Below are 24,719 nucleotides of genomic sequence, written 5' to 3' on the forward strand. Positions count from 1 at the left end.
TGAGTGTGAAAATGTAAGATTATGTATGTTGAAAAAAGAAAAATAATTTATTTTTCTGTAGGTAAAGCAAAAATTTTAATTAAATATAAACTAAATAATCAAAATATTTTAAAAAATAAGACCAAATATAAATTTTATTTATGTGAAACACGTTTTAATATTTTTATGAAGTTGGTCATTTTAATCATTTACTAGAAAATGAAATAGAATATATGTCGGACAAAGGAATTGGACTTTCAAAAGAACTTTTCAAAACTCTTAATTATTTAGAAAATATTTTCTATATAAGGAGAGAAACTGATGGGATAATTTTTAACAGCCACCAGCAACTCCATTGATAAATGAGCAATATATTAGCTCCAAAAAGGTTTTCTGAAAGCACAAGTTCACATTTTTTGAAAGCGAGTCATTTATAATTTAAATAAGACAATACTTTCAGAACCGAATGTGCATGTAACTGCTTCATGTGAAACTCTTTGCACATGTAATGAAAGCTTAATTACTACTGGGAACAGAATCAGAAACACATTTTATAAAAGTCATGATCTCAGCTTTATAACAATGCACATTTACAGTTTTTAGATTTAGCTTTAAAAACCTATCACTGTAGAGATTCTGAAAGTTCCTCTATTAGTTCAAATAAAATTAAAAATGGTTAATTGTTGAAAAGAATATTAGACTATAATAACTGACAAGAAACTTGGAAAACCAATCTAGTAATTTAAATTTCATCAAGCTTGGATTTGTTTAAATTAAAAAAAAAAATCTTGTCCCAAATTATCAGCTTCCAAAAAATAACATAATATTATGCAATTCATACTAATATTTAGATCTGCCATAATTTATATTCTTTGAATAGTAATCTTTATAATGCTCAATTCAAAGCAGCTTTTAAACAGTAATATGAATTCTTAAGAAAGAGAATGTGGAAGAATCCTAAGATTGCAAATATTATCAAAGAATTGCTATAACTATCAATGACTTAAGAGGTAGAACAACATTTAATCGGCCAAAAATCATGCAAAATTAAACAAAACTGTGGGAAAAGGAAGGAACAGGAAAAATATTAAATCACTAACTAAACTGACTAATTAATAATCTAAAAGATATGACTAAGAATAATTAATAATAATAGCAGCTAATACTAACTATAACATGAAATAATTGTAATACTAGCATCTAGCATTATTAGTATTCTTATAAATTAACTACATATTTTATGAAACAATAAAAATAAATCCCAATTAAATTATAAATTTGTTATAAATAAAAAAATTTATAATTTCTATTAAAAAATGTAGCACTGAAGTTATACATACTATACCAAACATACACAGTATAATCCTTATATTTTAAAAGAAAAGCTCTTTTATCAATAATAAAAATTGTTATAATTGAACGAACAGTAATCTAGTAAAACATGCCAGAATATTGAATAAACAAAAACTGAACAAAATGTTACAATTATCTAAATATATATTATAATGTAACCCCTAATCAAATTTAACACATTAATAAGGAAATTACTTATTTCTACCAACTCATATCCTAAATTTGCATAATAATACACAAGTTTTAACCCTCATTCAAAAAAAAAAAAAAAAATTGGAGAAAAACTATTGAGACTATTTTTTTAAAAGTTTTTTATAAGGTTTTGATATTTTAGTACCAATCTTTCTGCCTCCTCTAAGTTAAGCTTAGCAACCATATATGCTTAAGGGAACAAGAAAAAAAATAGTTTTTAGCAATAACTTCTATTCTATTAATATTATCAAAAGATTAAAAAAGGATTATTTAACAAAAGTCCAAAATATTTTTCACTCCGGAAGATCCAGCAAATGACAGTTAATTTAAAAAAAAAATATCATTAATGTTGTTTCATTCAAGGTTTTTTAAACAAAACATTCAGCATAAAAAAAGTTGATGAAAAAAATATTTTCTTAGCTAGATGCAATTTCACTATTTATTCAACTAAAAAAGTTAACATTTAACAAAAAAGAAATAAAAGATACTTCTAGAATAAACATTTTTCTACGATTTTAGGTAAGTGTTAGTGTAGGTAGGTAGGTAGGTAAGTGTTAGGTAAGTTTTATTTCATTAAATACATATGAGTCACCAACAATCATTGATAGTAAAGTAAATCAACTCCCATCTAAAACAACTCGTTCCATGACCCCTACTGCCCTTACTGCAGCGACCCAAATATCCCAGAACACATGGTGTTCTGGTGTCCACAGTGGGAAGAATACTGCCTAGCTTCCTTGGTGATTACCATCGGACCGCTCAGCATGGAGAACGTCATCACTACCATGTTACAGAGCCCCAAGTGTTTTGATACCATTACAGGGTTTGTGTCAAGGGTTCTTCAGGAGAAGGATCGGGGGCTCGAGAATGAGGGACAGCCCTTTGCAGAGTTGCCACTCACATATGCTTGCACAAGCGAGCGGTAGCGATGAGGCATGAGGACTCTCGCAGCCGCAAGTGAAAAAACTGAGTCCCAGTGGAGATGCCCCACTCAGGGTGTCCCCATTAGATGCACTGGCATAAAGACTGAGTCCCAGCTCCTGGAGTGCCGACCCAAGGATGGCATAGTTGGGCCTGATGGATTCTACTCTGGGGGTTTGAGATGGGTACAAAGTGAGATCCGACCAGTGGGCTGAGACGTGGAGGTCCATTAGAGTAAAGACACTCCCCTGGGCTGTGTAATACTTAACTGCAGGATCTGACCCAGGGAAGAAGAAGATAGAGAAAAAAACAACTCGTTCCAATTTTATTATGAAATAAAAGATTTTGAACAGGCGATATATGATATTTTTAAATTATTAAAAATTGTAAAACAAATTGTTTTTACAGTAACGTAACTTGTTCTTTCAGTGTTAATTATCAGCATTTTGGTGGGTTTTCCAGCAGCAGTGCTAATAAAATTTCCAATCTTTAAAAGGCAGAAACCCCCTTCAGTATGCAATACAATTAACCTATGTTGTGCTTGTTCATTCAATAGCTTGCTTTTTCCAAACTTAGTGCACTGAACATTTCATATGTCAAGTAATTTGAGATACTGGTTATGATTTTAAAATGTTATAATAATGTCTTTCTATATTAATGTTTCTACAAGGTGATTTGTAAAAGCTGATTTTGTTGCATGTAGCACCTGATCGACATCAATAAATCTGTGGTGACCGTGTGTCCAGTGTGTCTGATTTGGCATTCAGTGTAATCCCTGCAGTTAGATTTGTAAACTTATGAATTGCTGCATACTGTTAGTTTGCTGTTTGATTTTGTGTACTTGTTTGTTATGAAAGCAACCTTTTTTTTTAAAAAATATCTGCAAGTTAGTAACAGATATAAGAGGTATTAATATATTTTACACAGCATATAAGAATTTTATTAACTTCTGAGCAATTCATTTCCTAAATTACTTTACACTTTTGCTCTGTGTTCAACTACACTTAGCTACATTGCAATAATTTACTAGTCATCACTCAGGAAGGTACAGACTTTCAACAAGTGAAAGAATTTTTTACATTTATAGTAGTTTCTGACATTACTAATTCAAATAAATAAATGATATGCTTCTTTCTACATTAGTACAGAAAATAAAAACATGATGAATATTACAAATTTCTTTAACTAAATCAAATCTTTTCTTTTTCCTTACTCAAATGTAACAAAATACAAGTTCAGAAAATAAATTGTACTTCATGAATATAATTTATAGTTTTTATAATAGCCTTTAGTATATAGTTTTACTCAGCACTCAATTAAAATTCTGTGTAATTTATATTACAACATGACATATTAAACAATTTTCTGCGTAATTTAAATCCAATTTTAAGTATAAATTTCTTCAATTTTTTAAAACAGAATCAATAAATCTGACTGCAAATCATGAAAACTCAGTTGTTTTTCCACAAGCATTCCATAAAGAGAGAAAATAAGATAGCAAAAGTAAGAAAGCAAGTCTAATTTTAAAGCACAGGCTAAATGGCATGCACTGCTTTATACAGTGTTTTTCAAAAATGGTAGGCTGGATTTATTTTTTTGGATTCTACTTGTAAAACTAAACAAACAATATTCCTAAGAAAAATTGTGATTTCTCCTTCATTCTCCACAGTCTGCTATTTTGTTATTTTTATATAAAAATGTATACCTCAAGTTTGGATAGACAAATCACATTAATATTTGGTAAGCATCTTGGTAATAAATTTTAAAATTAGAAAAAATCAGCAATTAATTACCTTTGCAATATACAAAATGGCAGCCATGTTTATTTTTAAATCCGTTATATCTCTGTAAATATTAGTTTTATTAAAATTTATGTTCTTTGCTAAAATATTAAGCCTTTTATTTTGAACAAAATTACATTTTTTAAAATCAGTTAACACACCCAAGTAATGGCAGAAAATTGATGTAATTTTGTGTCTGTTTTCATATCCTCCACTTTACGTTCAACTCAATTAAATATTAATTGTTTTTATTTATTGTTAATTCTAGTATTGCAAATCAGTATCAAATCAAGGAATAATTTTCTCACAATAAGATTTAATATTAAATAATAATAAAACAACTGATATTAATTTTTCATTTCTGAATAATTTTACACAGCGACTATTACTGTTGATCATGTTAACAATGTAAAAATGAAGCTTCCTTCTAACAAAAATGATGTTCAAAACTATCACAACCAGTGTATCTGGAGCAACAAGAATCCTCATGGTACCTTCCAAATTAGCCATCAACAAAGATTTTCCCTGAATATATGGATAGGTATTTTTAATGACTATCTTTTGGGTCCTGTCATTCTACCAAATCATTTAAATGGAGAAAATTATTTTCATTTAATAAATTATTGCTCATTCAAATTAAAGAAAATCTTCTACAGTTTTTGGAAGGCCTACCTCTACAATTAAGAGGTAGGCCTCTATGTGGTTGCAAGACGATGGAGCTCCAGCACATTTCAGGAAGTTGGTATTCAGATTTCCTGCATGAAAATTTCCATGAAAATTAGATAGGCCACGGAGGGCCAGTGCACTGGCCTGCCTGATCACCTAACTTAAACCCTCTTGACTTCTAGCTGTGGGCCCATTTGAAACATATTACTGTTTATTCAACTCAACATTGAGGATCTTCAACAAAGGATCCAAAAAGAATTTCAAGAAACTAGGAATACTCCATGAATTTCTGAACATTTAAGACAATCTCAGAAAAATACTGGAGACTTGTGTAATTTCTAATGGTGGATACTTTGAACATCTCTGATAACTTTTAACAATTGTTAACTGTTTAATTACACCTAATGTTCTATAATAATTAACGTAAGATTATCACAGGTAGTTATTTTATTTTTGTAATTATTAGGTCTAATATTGTGAAAAAATTATTGCATAATTTGATACAAATTTACAATACTAGAATTAATAATAAATAAAAACAATAAATATTTAATCAAATTGAATGTAAAGTAGAGGACACAATTTTTTTATAATAAATGATTCTATAAACAATAATAGTTTTTTTAAGAGGTGAAAGAAAAAATAAAACTGAAATTAAAGTTTAACTTTTGTTTTATAAATATGAAATTAAAATGATAATTGCAATTTTGTATGTCTGTTCAAACAGTATCCAACGAAATTCTTATTTCAAAAAGTATATGAATGGAAGTAGTAAAACTTAGTAGAATGCAGCACTATCTAATGATGTATACTTTTTTTAACCTAATAAAAGCAGCAATCATTGTCCAGTAGCCATTTTGGGTGTTATATAACAGATCCTTGTAGAATTTATATTTTTTACATAATGATGAAACACTGAGCAATGTTACTATATCAAGTTCTGCCAAAAGCTTGATGACACCAAAAGTAAAACACTTCTTAAGATTAAACAGCCTTTCAAAATGAAGGTATGGGGGTTTACACAAATTAAGGAGTGATAAAAATGTTTGAACAAAATGGCCAAATTTCAGTTGAGAACTGCAATGAACTAGAAGGGCAACAATAAACTAAAACTTAGATGTCATTAATGATATGCACAGTTTGATAAAGTTAATGACTAACTGTCCAAAAAATTGCAAATATCATTGGGGTTGCCTTCTATAATTTAAGGCGATGAATCATGAATATACAGGTATAAACACAAAATCAAAACATGGTGGAAACCATAATCATTCCTGAGGCTGAAGAAAACAAGACAAGTGAAGACCAAGATGAAGTGATGTTTTCATCACTTGTTTTATTCTGCTATCACAGAGATATGCATCTCAAATTTACCCCAGAAGACCAAATTATAAACACCAATATTTGGAGGTTCTGAATCACCTTTGATTCAATTTGGCACAAGAGAAAATAGTAATCACAAAAGTGGAAGTTGCATCGCAATAACATCTCCACCCATTTGTCACATCTAATGTAGAATTTTTGTCAAGCATGGAATTATTCAGATCTGCCAGGCTATTTACTCACCAGGCAGGGTTTCTTGCAATTTCTGGTCATACCCAAAGCTAAATATTTTGCTGAAAGTGTCCACATTTGACAGCCAGGAGGATGTAATGACAAAAGCAATCAGTTCCCAGCTCTAGGGCTGGTAGCCACTGCTACAAGCTCAAAAGAGGGCTTCAAAAAATGTTTCCAACAATAAAAGTAACCACCAGGTTGAATGTGTAAAGTCAGAAAGAAACTACTCCAAAATAGACGAAGGCTAGAAACCACTAAGCTATGTTTTTCATAGCATGTGGTTAGACACTTATTGAACAGACCTCATACAACAAATGATAAAAACGAAACAGAATTGATAATTCAATCATTTTAATTGGATCATGAATGTCAAATGTTATAGTTTAGACTATGACTAATATGTCGGTTACATAAATAGTTCTGACCCCTTAATTTTTTTATAAATGTTATTTCACTTACAGTTGTGTGGTTGGTAAAAACATTTCATTATAATCATGTTTCCACATAGAAAATTACACTTCACTAATGTCTGACAATGTAAAGACTATTATTTATTGGTGATACTGCATAACTGTTTCAATTAAAGGTGAAGATTAAATGGAAGAAACTGAGGGTTACCATGGAGGAGTAAATGTGGAATTTTTAACACAACATAAAGGAAAGAAACAAGGTTACTGATACAGTTCTAGATTAATAGCGACTACCCATATTTACTATAGTTCCATAACAATATTTGCATTGAACACGTTAATATATGAAACAAATAAAAATTGTATCCTTATTATATTGACAACAATCACTAACAATATTGTAAAAATACAAATTTGTAACAATATTATAAAAATATCTTGGTCAATGTACTGTATGAAAATTATAGAATGCATTTGTAGAACTTTTCTGAATATATATATATAGTCCAAATTCAAATTTAAGATTATTGCTAACAAAAAGATTGAAAAATTCTAGAACCTGCATATATAATACTTTGCTTTCTTTAATATTATACAAAAAATAGAATATTTATTATATTTAGAAAAAAAAAATACTATTTAAAAAACTTTTTTTTAGGCACTTTGGTATCTCTTCATCTTGTAGCAGTAACGGCTAGTGAGTGATTTTACATTGCAAGTTTGCACAATCCCTAGAAAAATTATAATAATTTACTACAACGGCAAAAAAAAAAAAAAATTAGAAAGCACGTTAAAAAGAACTGCCATATGACAACATTAAATTTAATATAAAGTGATATTTCACCAATGATATCAACAATCACTATCAGCAACAATGCAAATCAAAATAAATACACATCAGCAATCTGCCACCCGTCTTTTATCCCCTTATATTAACTATAGCTTGAATATTTCAGAGTCACACAATCAAACTTGAGTTATATTGTTTCTTTAATATGTTTAGGAAATTAAAAGTTTTTTGAAAAAAGTACACTTAAATACATAAAAATCAGAATTTAAAAAATTTCCAAATAGAATATATTTAATTATTATTAAAACTATTGAGATCAAAATTATTCTTATTAAATCAGACAAGAATAATTACCTTAGATAAAACTACTTACTAATACAGATAACACCTAAATACTAATCACAATCTATTTCATAAAAATACTAATTATAAAACTTTAATGTAAGATCTCAATTTTGGCTATCAATGAGTAGGTAGATTGATGAAGCAATTTCCTTTTTTATCTCCTTCATCCTTTTAAACCATAATGTTTAAAAAAATGAATATTTAAAAATTACAGTAAATGCAGAAATATAAAACCAAACATATTGTTATCCTGTGAATGAATGACCACTTCATACTAAGTATGAAAACTTTGATTGTATTCAAACAAATACTTTTAAAATATTACTTAATACATTATGAACATTATAATGACATAATTTATGACTTTCATTATGTGACATTCTTAATGAAAGTTTAATGTAACAGTTCTTATTTTTCAACTTACCTTTCCTCCTACCACTGTGTTTCCAACATTTGATTGTATGTATGTAAGTTCTTGTCTTGAGATGCGTGGATGTTTAAGTGGTTGATCATATGCAAGAAGCCACCAAAAGATACACCAAAAAACACCAACACTCCCAGTAGTATAGAATACAACACGCCAACCATAGTGAGCAATTATAAATCCACATAAGGGGTATGTTAATCCAATTCCAAAACTAAAACCTGAAACATTATTTTTCTATCTTACATATTCTACATTCACACTTTTACTACAGGTGACATTTCAAAATTGTTTCAGATTAGTTTCAATTTTGTAAATAAAATTTTAACTGATTTTTTACGACTCTTTCGTTTCACGAATCTTTTGTTACCTAGAATCCCCACAAGAAATGTAATGTATTTAGGGTGTATGTATGTTTGTTCCACCATAGCAGCTCAATGGTTGAACCAATTTATATGTACCAACCCGCGTTGGATCCTTACGTTACCAAGAATGCCAAAGGCAATATAAATATGGATACATATAAAGTAAATATATACTCATGTGTTTTTATATATATATATATATATATATATATAAAATAGCTGGTTGAAACACAAGCTTTAATGAACTGTGAACTGAGAACCTCTTATCACTGTGAGAGTTGGGTTTGAAATGAATGATTCGAATCAGTCGAATAATATTACAAAAATAATATAATTAAATTTAAGTTAAATAAAATAAAATAATATTAAATAAATTTAAAAAAATTTTGTTTAATAAAAACTTATGTTTAATAATAGTAGATTTCCTGAGAGACTAGATTAGTGAGGTGAGGTGATGCGAGCACCCTGTGCAAGCCTATACTAATCATCACCATCAACTGCTAACAAACAGGGTGCCCCTGGAGCACTGTTTTGGGAGGTGCAATGGGATGGTATTATAATAGCTTTGTAAACAATCTGATTTTCAAAATTCAAGCAGGATATTTGCTAGTATAATACAAAATAATGATGGAACCAAACCAGAACAAAAAGAGCAATTTTTATCAGCAATCTTTTTTTGGCAATTGTGTTTTTTAATTTTTAATACTTATCTCTTGTTTAAAAAAGTATTTGCAAAATACAGAATTTGAGACATGAGTTTGGGGTGGTTAGTTTTATTTAAAAGATATAAAGCAACAGGTTGAGATTCTTTCTCCTGATAACAGTTGACAAATCTTACTCATGTAGGTTATCTCATTTGTGTAGGTTATGTTTATATAAGAGTATGTTAGCCTGATTTAAAATATATTAATCTCCCTCTTACTAAGTATTAAAGATGGGAATTTTGTTCTACTTGCAATGATATTGTGATGGTCAACGGATATTATTAAAATGACACTTTAAAAATTACATTTATTGGCTTAAAAACAAGCTTTACATAATGCTAAATGAGAAAAAATCCCTGAACTTAGTGAAGCAGTGGGCACTGAAATTTTAATTTTCATACAGATGACAGACTGGGCTGATAAAACACACTGATAGACTTGCAAAAATAAAACTGAGTTCAACATTTTATAGTTTTAGGCATCTTTTGATATTTTAAATGAAAAGTCATTACAAACCAGTCAATATGCATATTTTTATTCATTAATGAAATCTGTAATCACAATCTTAAGAAAATCAACCTACTGCGACACAATCTTAAACTTTATAAGTAAGCAGTTATGACAATGAAAAAAGGGTAAGGGGATTTACAAAGCTGTTAACTTATTTTTAAGTAACTTAATATTTTTTTTGCAATTCCATGCAAATATATACTTTTGAAATTCTGAAATTTGGTACATAAACTAAATACTTTTTAGAATCAAAGAGCTTTTCACGATTAAAATACATGTGAAAGTAATTTTAGATCAGAACAACAGAGTTTAACAGTCTACAAACTGAATGTTATGGTAGCATGCATTCAACTATACAGTGTAATAAATCTTTAAGTATAGGGACTTATAATTTTTAGCTGTTTTTTAATTTACAAGATAAGCTCAAAGCTTGTGCAGAGGAATATGAAATAAAAACTTTGTAGCACATGATAAATATTAGTAGTGTATATTAACAGCAACATAAATATTTTTTTTTAAAGCTGTTAGTAAACATTTTATCTGAAAAAATTTTGTTTATAATTTTAATATTTTTTTTAGGGTCAGAACACTGAGGTGTTTGATTTTAGAATATTTAAAGTAAGTATTAATCCCAAAGGATTAAATGGATTTCACAGTTGGATTAACAGTCCACCTAATGTTAATCCAAATTAACTTCAAAATTAACAAAAAGGCTTGATAGTAATACAATAATAAAATAAATATACAAATCCCAAATTTAACATGAGTAAGTCTGTTCCCTAATTGTACACACTAATTGTACAGCAATTTCAGCCACAGAGCAATTCGTTGGTTAAATAAACTGTACGCATTAAGAGTAATGCCAAATAATTAATTGTTAATAATCACTTCCTTTATTTACTTTCAAAATTTACACTTCATTAATTAAACATTGCAATGAGTTTTAATAATTTATGGTTTTAGTTAAGTTCACATTTTAAATATATATTAATATGTCTAGCTAGAACAATAAAAATTTAGTGATGCTGTTGCTAATACGTCTTAAACGAAAGTAAATTCATATAATTAATTCTAACATATCTAAGATCAGCTGGTTCATTAAAAAATAAGATGACAGGAGGTGTTTACATTAAGCAAGAGGACAAAGAAAACAAATGAATCTCAACATACTGCTCGTCAAAAAGGAAGTCACAATATCAGGAACATAAATGTTATAATAATACAAATATAAATTATATCATTAATATATTTTAGTAGCAAAAGAGTATATTTATTTTACATTTCTTTTTTAATCAATATAACAAATAATGGTGATCACAAATCAAAAGCAATGTATAAAAATACTAATGCAATATGAATAATAATCATAATGCTCATAGTTTCATTATTCTTGAGAATCATAAATATATAACAATAATAATCATAATGCTCATAATATAATTAACTTTGTAATAATATACATAAATATATATATTTTCTTCCAAACTTCTATCTATAATCTTATAGAGACTTGGATTTCTTTAAATATGTTGTTCGTGATGCAGTTATTGCAAGATGTGTTCAATGACCCAAATTACCATGGTGTGTCATTGGCTAGAAAGTATAAACAATGATGACTTATTGCATCTATTAAATTATCTTGTAGTTTTATGTTGTTGCTATCTTATAGCGACTGTACCTATTATCTTACATTCTTTAAATATGTTGTTCGTGACTCACCTATGTGAGAAGACGTGTCCAATCACCTGAATTTCCATGGAGTCATTGGCTAGAAAGTGTAAATATCTTGTACCTATAATCTTTTAATGACTAAAAGAATTTCTTTAAATATGTTGTTCGTGACACACTATTTCAAGAAGATGTGTTCAATGACCTGAATTACCACGGTGTCATTGGCTAAAGTGTAGACAATGATGGCTTATTACACATTTAGTGACCTATTGCATCTAATATATAATCTCTCTCTCATGCATGTGTGCACACACGTGTGTTTTTATGTTGTATGCAAATATGCCTGTGTGTAGTATATATGTAGATGTAAATGTACTATAATAATTTGTCTATAAAGTAGTGTTAGAAGTTTAAGAGCATATGAGTAAGATATAAATATATTGAAATAAATACAAAACATTATATTATAATAACAATATATAACATTTATGACATAATATATATCACAATTGGAGAGCATGTTAATAAAATGCAACAAATGAGTTACAATAATAAAGTAAAATATCAACTAATAAAATTATTATTTTAGAAATATTCTCAGTTAGTAACATCAGAAAGGTTTTTTTTTAATAAACAATATTCATTAGTTGTTAGCTACCGGCAGCAAACACAACTTATGCACAGGTCTTTGTAGCTGACCTTTAGCAGTCTTTAAATCAACAACTTGAACTAATTGCTCAGGACCTGGATTAACTTCAGTGATAATTCCGAATTTCCACTGCATTGGTGAAGTTCTCATTATAGATTAATACTAAGTCTCCAATAGACAGATTACATGAAGGGAAGTGTCATTTATTTCTCTGCTGGAGATAATGAAGATAGTCCTTAGACCATCGTTTCCAGATGGACTGGATGAATTTCTTGAGTAATTGCCAACAACCTAGATGGTTAATTTAAATTTCTTGTATTCGGGTTCAGGTAAAGATGTAAGTGGGCAACCAAAAAGAAAATGTCCAGGCGGTAGTAGTTCTGGGTCCCTATGATCTGTAGAAACAGTAAAAATGGGACAAGAATTAAAACAGGCTTCAACCTATCTTAAAACCGCATACAATTCTTCAAAGATCAAGATTGTTTGTCCTACTACAAAACGTAGATATTTTATGCTTAATTGCACTCTCCCAGAAGCCACCAAAATGGGGCAAAGAAGGTGGAATAAATGACCATTATATGTTTTGTTAATATGAAAAAAGTTAAATGTTTGATTTAAAATTTAGGTAAGAATTTATTATATTTACTATAATTTATTATACTTACAGGATCTGCAAAAAATAGATTTTGTGGTAGATTAAGATGAGAAGTTTCAAATGTATATAATGGAAGATTTTGTATCATGAGTGCAATGTAAATACTACACTACAATCAGATTTAGCTAATGCATTATTTATACCTCAAATAAGCAAGTCTTCTTTATTGAATAAGTCCCAATTTGCGAGCAAACTTATATGTGCAAAAGTTTAATTGACTGCCTGAGTAACAAGTTTCTACACAAATGAGAATGACCAAAAATGTCAACATTTCACACAACAGTAGAGAAAATTACATTTTTGTTTAATTGTGAACAATAATCATTATTACTAAATTTATTATTACTTAATTTAGAATTAATTTTTATCGGTATGAATGAGTGTGTTGTGTCTGTTGACATAAATCACAAGTTATTTTAGTGATTGTTACAATGATTTGTGAAAACATTTGAGAAAAATTATTATGTTCTAAAAAGTCTACATTCATCATTGGATAAATTAAAAATTCTTTGCTTTTTTTGTAATTGATAGAGATTACAAAAACAATATTTAAAGTTAGATCTAGAATAATAACTAACATCATCTTGTTAACGTTTGAAGTAGGATTTTTACAATGAGATTTAAATGCATTGTTGTAATGTTATCCTTTAACATTTCCAATATTGAATTGCGAGTTTGTAGTACTTAAACTAAGATTTTCCAGGATGTATTGTCTGGTCTCAAGAAATTCTAGGAACTATTTGATAATTTTTCCTCCCATAATATGGCAGTATTATAATCTAGCCTTGGTGTTAGAAATTGAATTACAATGAATTCAAATATGTTAACTGGAAGTTACATTGCTTCAAGTGAGATGACAAAAGAAGAAATGTCACTGAATTTTGGTAGCTCTAATGATTCTCTTTTTTAAAAATTCATTTTTAAAATGCAATCTGCATTAAAATAAGCAATCATAAATTTATCAAATTGTTTTATCAATAAATTAATGGCCTTTATAATTTTAATTGATTAAGGTTTAATTATTAATAATGGTTATTAATAATGGCTAAGACTTTGTCTCTTAACAACAAATGTAAATAATGTAATTTTTGAATATTTTTTAAATCTTTTTGATTGTGGATTAAAATATTAAATTAAAAACTGAGGCCATTTAAGAATGTCACCTTTAAACAATGGTAAATTGATAGGTTGCAATTTTAATTGTTTAATAGCTGTGTCCACAAAATATTCTTTATTATTTACAATATGCTGACTATTTAATAAATGTTACAACTTACATCTATGTAGCATAAATTTTCCTCAACTTATTCTCGACCTAAAGACAAACTATCATCATCATCGTCCAATTATAATTGTATCTGAATGAACTTAATTCGTCGGTCTAATGGTTGGATCAAAGCAGTGGTATTCTTGGGTAAAAAATTGTGAATATTTTCCCTTTAGAATTCAACAGTCAGTAGGCAGATAAGCAGGGTAAGGTAATTGTCAAGAAGCAATAGCTTTTTCTTCCAATTTTCAAACTGGAAAATAATTTTTTTAACAAGGCACAAATTTATCATTAAACCACAACAATAATATTACACGTCATCGGAGCATTTTTACAATTTTTAAAAATAACCAGTAATGAATTCATATTACGTGTTTGAAGCAACGTGGGCTGGCATACTTTCCAATGAGAATCCTTCAATTTATGATTTCCTGACTTATTGGCACACAAAAGAAAAGTTACCCTTTCTTTGTTCATTTTCATACCAGACTTATTTGGTGCCCGCTTCACATCTACTGATTTTGTTGGCAGTTGTTTATAATACAAAACAATTTCATCACAATTATGCAAATCACTGAAGTTATTTGCAGTCTATAACTGATAATATTTTTGTGAAAAACATAGCAGATGCCATCGCATCTGCTGAACAAGATTCTCCTTTGATATTTACTTGGCCTTTGCCATGATGGATTTTCCATCGCGATAACCAACCGCTAGAAGCACTGAATTCTCCATCGTTAATTTTTTCATGAAAATCTAGTGCCTGAGCTTGGAAGAATTGGCCTTGATGGCAGCACTCCTTCACTCTGTGTTTGCAAAAACCAAAGATACGTACACTTATCTACAACATTAACATCACAGAATCTAAACTTTTTGCAATCAAGGCAGACTGTTTCATCTATTGAATCAATAAAACAATTTATCTTCTTTCACTCAACCACATATGGTACCTTCAGGCACACCAAATTCCCAGGATAAACTTGCTTTCGAACAACCTGCCTTAAACTTTTCAATAATTTCTAATTTTTCCTTTACAGAATACATTTTTTGTTTACATGACATGTTAGGCAAATATGAACAAAAACAAACACGACAAAATCTAATAAATTAACTAACGTAATAAAACAATGATACCGATAAACAATAAAAGCAGCTCAGAATAAATCACAATACGTAATAACATACGCAATACCATATACTGTGCCTTGTACCAGCAGCACATTGATGGTCTTATTGCTGTTACAGGAAATAAGTCACGCACAGTATATCATAAGAATTTCTCCTATTACTGTTTAGAATCATAGTTTAGTTTATTGAATCTTGTTTTTGGGAATTCCAGGACTTTAAAATTGGTCATGACTAATTGACAGATGTTGTATTACAAGCGTATTGTTGACAAAGGATTTATGGTGGGTTTTACACTGATATCGAATACAATGGTAGGATGACCAGTATTGCTTCATCCTGTTTTATTTTTTTCTGTTTTATTTACTATAAAAACCTACACTTCATTAATTAAACATTGCAGTGAGTTATAATAATTTATGTTTTTAGTTAAGTTCACATTATATATATATATATATATATATATATATATATAATGTGAGATGTTTACATTAAGCAAGAGGACGAAGAAAACAAATAAATCTCAACATTAACCACTTATATCAATTTTAACAAAATACAAGCTGAGCCAATGAATCAGGTGATTTGGTACAACTATTCTAGCTGGATACCTTGAGCAGTCAGTTAAAACAACCTGCAGCTTACTGTAAAGCATTTAGTAGGAATGGAATCATTAAACAAACTGTAATGAGCTTTTACTTTCAATCCTTTAACAAAATCCACTACTATTCTTTTAATCGCTTGGCAAGAATTTAGAAAACATTTTGGTACTCATCACACATACTGTTCTATCAGTCCACTCTACCAAGACTGGGATTCAAAATGTTGACATTACTGGCTAAATATTAAAAATTACAACAGCAGTATAAAAATAGGATGTACATCAAAGAATGTGGCAGTGGTGAGACAGTCTATGGAATGCAATTCTGCTTTTATAGTCTATTAATTGAACTACATGAAGCCAGCATTAAACATATTTTAGATAGGTATTTACCAGTTTACTTCAACAAAATTCAAGTTAATAGTGAATAAACAATGGATTAATGATGCTAATGTTACTAATAACACATTTAAAAGATTATGAAAATCAGTTATTTTACCCAAATAGTTTTATAGCTGATTAATGAAAATCAACCACTGGTACAACTTACTGATAAGTAATGAAGCTTACTTTCATTTATTTTGTTAATTAACAAGATCTCCATTATTGGTCACCCATAAATTTGACAGCAATTGAAAGACTACTTCAAAGATACACGATGTAATACACTATCTCTTCCTTCAGAAATTTTTAAGAATTTTTTTTTTAAAGATGACAGAGAAAGGAGTGGGGCTATCACAGGAGTATGTTACTTGGGCATTTCAGAGACTACCTTAGTTAAAAAAATGAGCGGGTTCCTTAACTTGTGTATGTAATGAATGAACTATACATAATAGAAAGGAAAATTTTTACAATACTGCAGCAGTAAGCCACACTACACTAGCCTCCGCAATAGTTTCAGAGAATCGGTTTCCTTCCCATGTTCTCTTCCAGTATGAAAATACCATGTGAGTAACTTGCAATCTGATCATTTAGAATGTGATTTCTTCCATTACATACATTTGAAGGTATTCAGTACACCTGCACTCATACAACCAGGATAAAGAAGTTGAAACATTGAGTGCATCTAGAAGCTGTTCAAAGTTTTGTGAAGATACAGAACAGGCTTACTAAGTAAAGTCTACAGCTAAATGATGGTTGTCTGAAAGATGTTATTTTTAAGAAATATGATGTCAAGGAAATTTAAATGCTTTAATGAAAAAAAATTTGTTCATATTTAAAAGAAAAAACTGACAACTTTACTATCCAGTGTTTTAATTGTTTGTTTACTGACACACTAGTAAAGGAAAACAATAAACACATACATAAAGTAGTATTAACATAAACCCATATTATAAAAATGTCGCTAATTCGTTAAGCATTATTACCTTGAAATGAAGACATAAATCTGCTTCTTTCTACAGCTGGAATCCAGTGCCCCACAATGGCAAACATAGCAGGCCAAGTTAATCCCTAAAATTAATGTAAGATATATAACATTAGTCCACAAATGTTATGAAAAATTAGTAGCAAAAAAGGAAGATTATTCTAAAAACAAATTTGCTGTAAAAAAAAAAACCACTTCTGAAAAAATTATTAAAGTAGCTTAAAATGTATTCTATGTATAATGTATGTATGTTCTGATAAACTGACTAATTAACTCATACTATGTTATGAAATATAAAAATAATTACAAATCCTCCTTTGAGAAATATGTATTTCGAAATTAACAGAATAGAAACTCTTATTGTGCCTATAAAACAGATTTTTCAAAAACCTAAAATGTTTAAATAATCACCTTGTAAAGAGAAAACACAAACAGTAAATATGAATATGATAAAATTGAGCTAATCACATATTAAATTAAATTGTTTATTAAACGGAAAGGTTTTTAGTTAATTAATATATTCAATTATTCTTTAAATTTTGACTTTTTGAAGCTGGAACACCCAATTACTAACAAATAACTACTAATAACTTATTACAGCTCATTTTACACAGTCAGTAAGAATAAAAAGTAAGGAAAAATTGATAGTTTCATTCTACAATTTTTTTTGTCAGTTTTATTTACATATTTTTTAAGTCTATTTATTAGATTTAAAAAAATTTAAGTTTTTTTCTCTTTATTATTACAATTCTTTAGATTTTTAAATATAAAATGTAAATAGTAAGGAATGCAGAGAAATTACACAAAACTCTAATAGCAAACAAAGCAAGGAACTACAGTCTCTGAAATGTGGGAATATATATACGTATTTACTTTTTATCTCAATTTCTCCAGCTAATTTTTATGAAGTTTTATGAGAAAATAATTTGAAATGTCAGGATTACTTGAGCTTAAATAACAAGTTAGATCAATGCATCACTAAGTAATCATGAAAACACAAAATAAAAAATATCTTCAATTTGCATCACATAGTTTTTTATTAATAAAAATCTTTCTTATATGTTTTCTGGAAAAGATTTATTCGAAATGATGACCAATTCAAGATTTCCCCTTTGTTACTAAAGGTAAAACAAAACATTTGCATGAACCATACCAAAAGAAAATTTATGATTTTAGTTTTAATTTTACCTCAAGAATAAAAAAAAGGAGTCATGTCAGTAAATATATTCTTTATACAAACTTCAGTAAATTTATAAAAATTATCTAAGGGTTAAAACATTTTTCAAATTTAATGTGTTTGTAAATTTTGTAAATTTCATATTGTGAAATGTTTTAAGACGTAGTTTTTACATGCTATGTAAAACCTACAGGTCATGGTTACTGATATTTCTCATGTAAATTTTGTACATAAAGGTTCTTCATGAACAGGTCCATTCCTAATGTTCGATAAAGTCCTTCAAAACAAAATTTTAGAAAATTCATCATTTCTAATGATTTTAAACAATTTTAAAAGTCCATTGAGAGATTGTTTAGAAAGACAAAAAGAATGCTTTATACCAATCAAAATAGACCTCTTCATAAGCAACTGGTATCATACTTTCAACAATGATTAAATTCAGATAGGCAAGTAGCCAAAAGGAGACAGTCCCTCCATCCAACCCCAATTGCTGGGTTGATCAGCACATAGAGTGCTGAATGACATAGAAATAGAGCACTTGCCTTTTGAAGGATTTGATTGAGACAACCAAAATACTGTAATAGGGGAAGTAGGAATGATGAAAGAGTTGCATAAATAATAATAAAAAGTTAAAACTGTTTTATACTATTACACATTAACATTATAATTAATTATACAAATTTCATTACTACAAAGTGATTATAAAAAATTAATAAAAAATTACACATTAAATAGTATAACTTTTTATTCTCGATAAAATAATGCTTATTATATTGTATAAATGTCTAAAAAATTACACATTGATAGTAATCTTCATTGACAGCAACTATCTATTAAGTGAATAAGATTATTATCAGATAACAGCCAGGCAAAGCTACTGAAGCTGCCAGTATAAGTAAATTAGACAGTGAGACACATTTTTTTTGTTTTACTTTATACTAAACAAGAGTCTAAAAAAAGATATAATTTTATTATATAAAAATCAGCATAAAATACTCCAATTATTATTATGCATAAAAAACTGTAAAGCTTTCTTCTCATTTACCAATTTGTATTCTAAAATGTTCTCAGGCAAAATTTTTTTAAATATATGAAATGATAGGGTAGGTTTTATCTTTATAAAGATCAGTAAAAAAAAGGTTAGGTTTAAATCTGATTTCCATATCTACTTAATATAATTATATACCTGTATATAGAATAATTGTCTATATAGTATTTCTTCAACAAAATAAAATAATTTTAATACTCAGTAGATTAATAAAAAAAATCATAACTTACAGAGGCAATCCCTTGTATAGATCGAAGAACAATTAAAGCTGAATAATGCAAAAGAGCTGCCTGAGGGATTAGGAGAGAACATAAAGCAGTCAATAACTGGGAAAAACCAAAAACAGCTTTTGTTCCAAATTTCTGGGTTAAAACACCTCCAACAACTTGGGACAGAATATAACACCAATAGAAAGAACCCAAAATTGCAGATTGGACAGTTGCATCCCATTCAAATTCACCTTCTTCCTGTTAAAAAAGTAAAAAAAATACTACAGATAATGAATATTAATAACTTTAAATAATTAAGGACAACACGCACAAATTTCTAACAAAAAAAATTTTCAGAACTATCATGCAGTTCCTTCTTCAGAAATGTCATAAATGTTGCTGTTGTTGATAGTATATGTATATGTTGGAAAGTTTAAAGTACTTAGGAAACCTGCTTAGTATGTTGTCCAAGTATTATAATTGATTACTGTCGGAGCAATTTGATAATTATGCTGCTTTTATTTAAATTTCACAAAGATTTACATTTTATTTAAATTTCATATAAATTTTATATAAACTTCCTATTCTTCAAGTTTAAAACATTCATAACTTATATTCTACACATAAAATTAGCATGTTTGGTTAATATCTTTGTACATATGTTTTGTATTTATGAAATGATTTACAATGAAGTTATATATGTATATTTTTCATTATATCTATAGAATATGTGTCTGGTTTGGTCAATGCAAATTTTTAAGTGTCTTTAAACTGTGTACTTGTAGATTAATATGTTTATTGCCTTATACAATTTTGTTAGTATTTGTGTAATCTTGGGGATTCCATTTGTGATTTTGAAAGAATATTAAAAAATTTCTAAAATTACACGAATTTCTTTTCATGTTGTGTTTCAATATGCCATCAATGTAAATATCAATCAATGTAGTATGTGCAAAAAAGAGGTGAAATAACCAATGAAAATTCTACATGTTTTTTGCCACTGGAGTAATAATATGATTTGTTTTGAATGAATGTGTTACTAGCAGTGAATTTTTTAATATATTTTTAAGATATGGTTGTCCGTTAAGATTTAGGAAGTTCAATGTTCTGTTATGTTCTAGAATGTTGGTACGTATCTTGCAGATGAACAAGAATAATCTACTGACATTGTATTATGTTGCATTTTGCAGATGTAATCAACATAATACTAATTCTGTCTGTTTTCATTGTGTCAATATGTACTGATATTAAGAACCTAAATAATTTTATTTGGGAAATTAAGACAAATTTCATCATTTAACATTGTTTTGCTTTATATTGCTATCACAGCAATATTTGTTAGCCTTAATGCAATCGGTCAATAATTGATTATATCACTTATACAATTTATATAAAATTTCATAAATTTACATGAAATTTAAGTAAAATGTAAATCTTTATGAAACTTAAATAGAAGTAATGCAGCCTACTTATCAAACTTCCCAGACAGTGACCAATACGTAAAAATTATTCAAACGATGTTCTTTCTTTAAAGTCAATCAATCTAGAGAGGTAAAACATTGCTCAAACCAGAAGTAGTTTATAAAATATATAAATTTCTAGACAAAATAATCAATTTAAGAACATGTAAATAATTACTTTAAGACTGAATCACAACAAAATATGGATCTTTTCCACTATTGGACTGCACAGCTTGAACTTTTCTATTTGATTGAAGTATTAAAATAACTACTCTATCACAAACAGCAATTACTGAATTACCAAAACTACAGGATAATGAAAATTAGACGAGGTTAATGAGCGTAGGTTACGTTTGGTTAACCCACTGGGTTGGTCTAGTGATCTAGTGATCTTCCCACATCAGCTGATTTGGAAGTCGGGAGTTCCAGCTTTCAAGTCCTAATAAAGGTATTTCTTTATACGGGTTTGAATAATAGATCGTGGATACCGGTGTTCTTTGGTGTTGGGTTTCAATTAACCACACATCTCAGGAATGGCCGAACTGAAACTGTACAAGAATACTCTCATACATTTCATCCTCTGATGAAATACCTGAACGGTAATTCCCGGAGGCTAAACAGGAAAAAGAAAGGTTATGTTTGGTTAGATTATTTTGATTCCGTGAACTGACGAATCGTACGTATATCAACATAACCTACACTCGCTAACCTCGTCTAATTAATACAAATTTTATATACAACTTATTATTTTTATTGAAATTATTTTACTATTCTAAACTCATTTATTTCATCATCGGAAAAAGTTTGCCATGCATTCCTATAATGGAAAAGGTGCAAAATATTTTAGTTGAGTGATAACACATATAATAATTACTATACTTTTTAATGTTTGCTTTTAAATTGCAATTAAATAAATTTAATTGATAATTTAATTTGCTTTCAAATAAATATATTTAGTATTTCAAAGAATATCAAAAAGATTATTTTCTATGAGTCATACAGTAAAACTTCAAATTTAAATAAGATTTGTAGACAGACAATTCAAAATGGAAAATGGATGGTTAAAAGAATACCAACGGAAATTAACTGTATTTACCAAAGTAAAAAATGCAATTATCATTGGTAAAATTTCAAGTTTGGATTTTTTCATGAATTAATTTTTTTTGTAGCCTGGTACACCAACCTACACAATCGTGCTAGAAAAATGAATTACTGAGTAAATTTATTAAAAATATTGTAAACTCATATATTTAAATAAAACAAAATATGAAGAACTGAATGTAACAGTTTTTTTAGATGTATTGCTTCAGAAGATGAGATGAAATGACAATTCTGTAGTAAGTGAAATTGCCTTGCCTAACTGGGAATCGAACGGGGATCTCTGGATGAAAGGCAGAGGCTACCACTCGTGCTATTGATGCCGGCACCCAATGTAACTGCTACTTAAAAACAAACTTCTATGGTACAATGTATGCTTAAAGATATTACATCATTTAATAAAAAATAAGAAGGTGATAATAAAAGATATGATAACACTATAATAAATTAATTCCGGATTCTTCCTATTTAAAATGAGTTAAGAAAAAGAATCTGAAATTTAATTACAGTAATCTTTTGCTATTCTGAAAGCTTGTGTTTGATATTCAGAAATAGGAAAAAGAGATAGAAATAAATGCATAACACCTCAAAAACAGAGTAAGAAAAAATTACTTGCATATAGGCATGTGCATAATTATTTTTTAATTCACTTCTATTTAATATTCCTATACTTGATGAACATTTCAAGTAATTTTGTTTTTTTTTTTTTTGCTTTGATAAAATGAATAACTTCATCACATATCAATACACCACCAGAACAGAGTAATTAGATAATTTAAACTTACTTTATTAATTTTCAAGAATTGATTTTTGCAGCATCCTGCATCTTGAGTTGGTTTTGAATTCTATAATTACACTATACAATTCACTATACACTATACAATACACTATACAATAAATTTATTTTAGATTTTATCTGTTTTAAAAAATGTTTGAACAGTGTTATGAACGGGTATGCAAATATTGCTATCCAGTACTAGAATGATATAATCTTTAAAATGTAGTATTTTCCTTTGTTTTATTGTCATCCAAAACAATCACATCTGATCTTGTGAATGAAATTGATACTTTAGTCATATATAACCCAATTACAAATAACCAACATTTGATCATTTTTCATGAACTTAATATTATAAGGATTTAAAATTACATATGAAAAAGAAAATAATAGAAAAGTACTTTTTTTAGATATTGAAATCGAAATAAACATAAATAATATAATAGAAACATCAGTTTATAGAAAACCCATAACATATAATATTACAACACATTTCATTTCTAATTACCCGTGGTCAAATAAATTAACACATACAAAAACATGACATTTATCATATTTTTTAAATAAAAGTGACATTCATTATGCAAAAAAATAAAAATAAAGTCAAAAAAATAATGTATAAAATAAAACAGATAGCAATAATAATTAATGGTTTAGATGATGAAATTATAAAAAATGTAATAAAACACAGATTAAAAAATATCAAGATAATTATGCTAAAATACAACAAAAAAAAAAAAAACAGAAGATTAATAATAGTTTATACCCAAATACAATTGCACAAATAAAATGGTAATAATAATTATTAATGTACATGTTAAAAATAAACATAAAAAGCACATAAACTAAATAATCATATTAAAAATATTTTAAAAATAATAAAGAGAGGAAGATACAAAATTAATTGCAACAAATGTAATAATGTTTATATTGGTAAAACCAATAATTTACAAAAAATAAATAAAAAAAGGATTTACAGAATATTACACAGCATACAAAAACAAAGAAGAGGTATACCTAGTGTAGCTGATCATTTTTTAGAATAAATAGTATTATTGATTGCAAAAATAATTTAGGTATTTTAAAGGTATGTTATTACATACTTTTTTACGTACTTTCTTTTATCATTATTATGATAAAAAATGAATATAATCAAAAAGTACAGTATTACAGTTATAAATATAAAAAAAAATTTAAATGATGAACTACCAGATCATATTCGATGATAATGATTTAATTAAAAACATAATAAAATTACATTTTTTAAAAGTTTACATCACCCCAGTACTGAACAAAAATTTGCAATATGTGTTCATAACATTATTCAAAAAAATTTTTAACACACAGAAAAACCTAAAATAACAAATTTTTCAAAGAATTATACATAATGTTATTATAGAATTCAAAACAAACTGAAGATGCAGGATCATGTAAAAATTGATTCTTGGAAATTAATATGGGAAGTTTAACTTACCTAATTACTGTGTTTTAGTGGTTTATATTTCATATAATATAATATTTTATTAACACAGTGATCAATATGTTAATGAATTATTTGGATTTTCAAAAATTTATATGTATATATATATATATATATACATATATATATTATATTAAA

General features: G+C 27.9%; 1 protein-coding gene across 3 annotated transcripts in view; it reads right to left on the bottom strand.

Annotated features, from left to right (window-relative positions):
- MFS17 (Major Facilitator Superfamily Transporter 17) overlaps window positions 1–24,719 on the bottom strand; it is a 334,641-nt gene that overhangs the window by 72,952 nt on the left and 236,970 nt on the right. For all 3 annotated transcript variants that reach the window (XM_075376088.1, XM_075376081.1, XM_075376071.1), the window contains exons 4-6: window positions 19,787–20,023; window positions 17,333–17,417; window positions 8,419–8,639 (exon numbers count right to left, since the gene is read on the bottom strand). In XM_075376088.1, the coding sequence (XP_075232203.1) occupies window positions 8,419–8,639; window positions 17,333–17,417; window positions 19,787–20,023 (543 nt within the window). The remainder of the gene's footprint in view (window positions 1–8,418; window positions 8,640–17,332; window positions 17,418–19,786; window positions 20,024–24,719) is intronic.

This window comes from Lycorma delicatula, chromosome 1 (assembly GCF_047948215.1).
Source record: "Lycorma delicatula isolate Av1 chromosome 1, ASM4794821v1, whole genome shotgun sequence".
Lineage (NCBI taxonomy): Eukaryota > Metazoa > Arthropoda > Insecta > Hemiptera > Fulgoridae > Lycorma > Lycorma delicatula.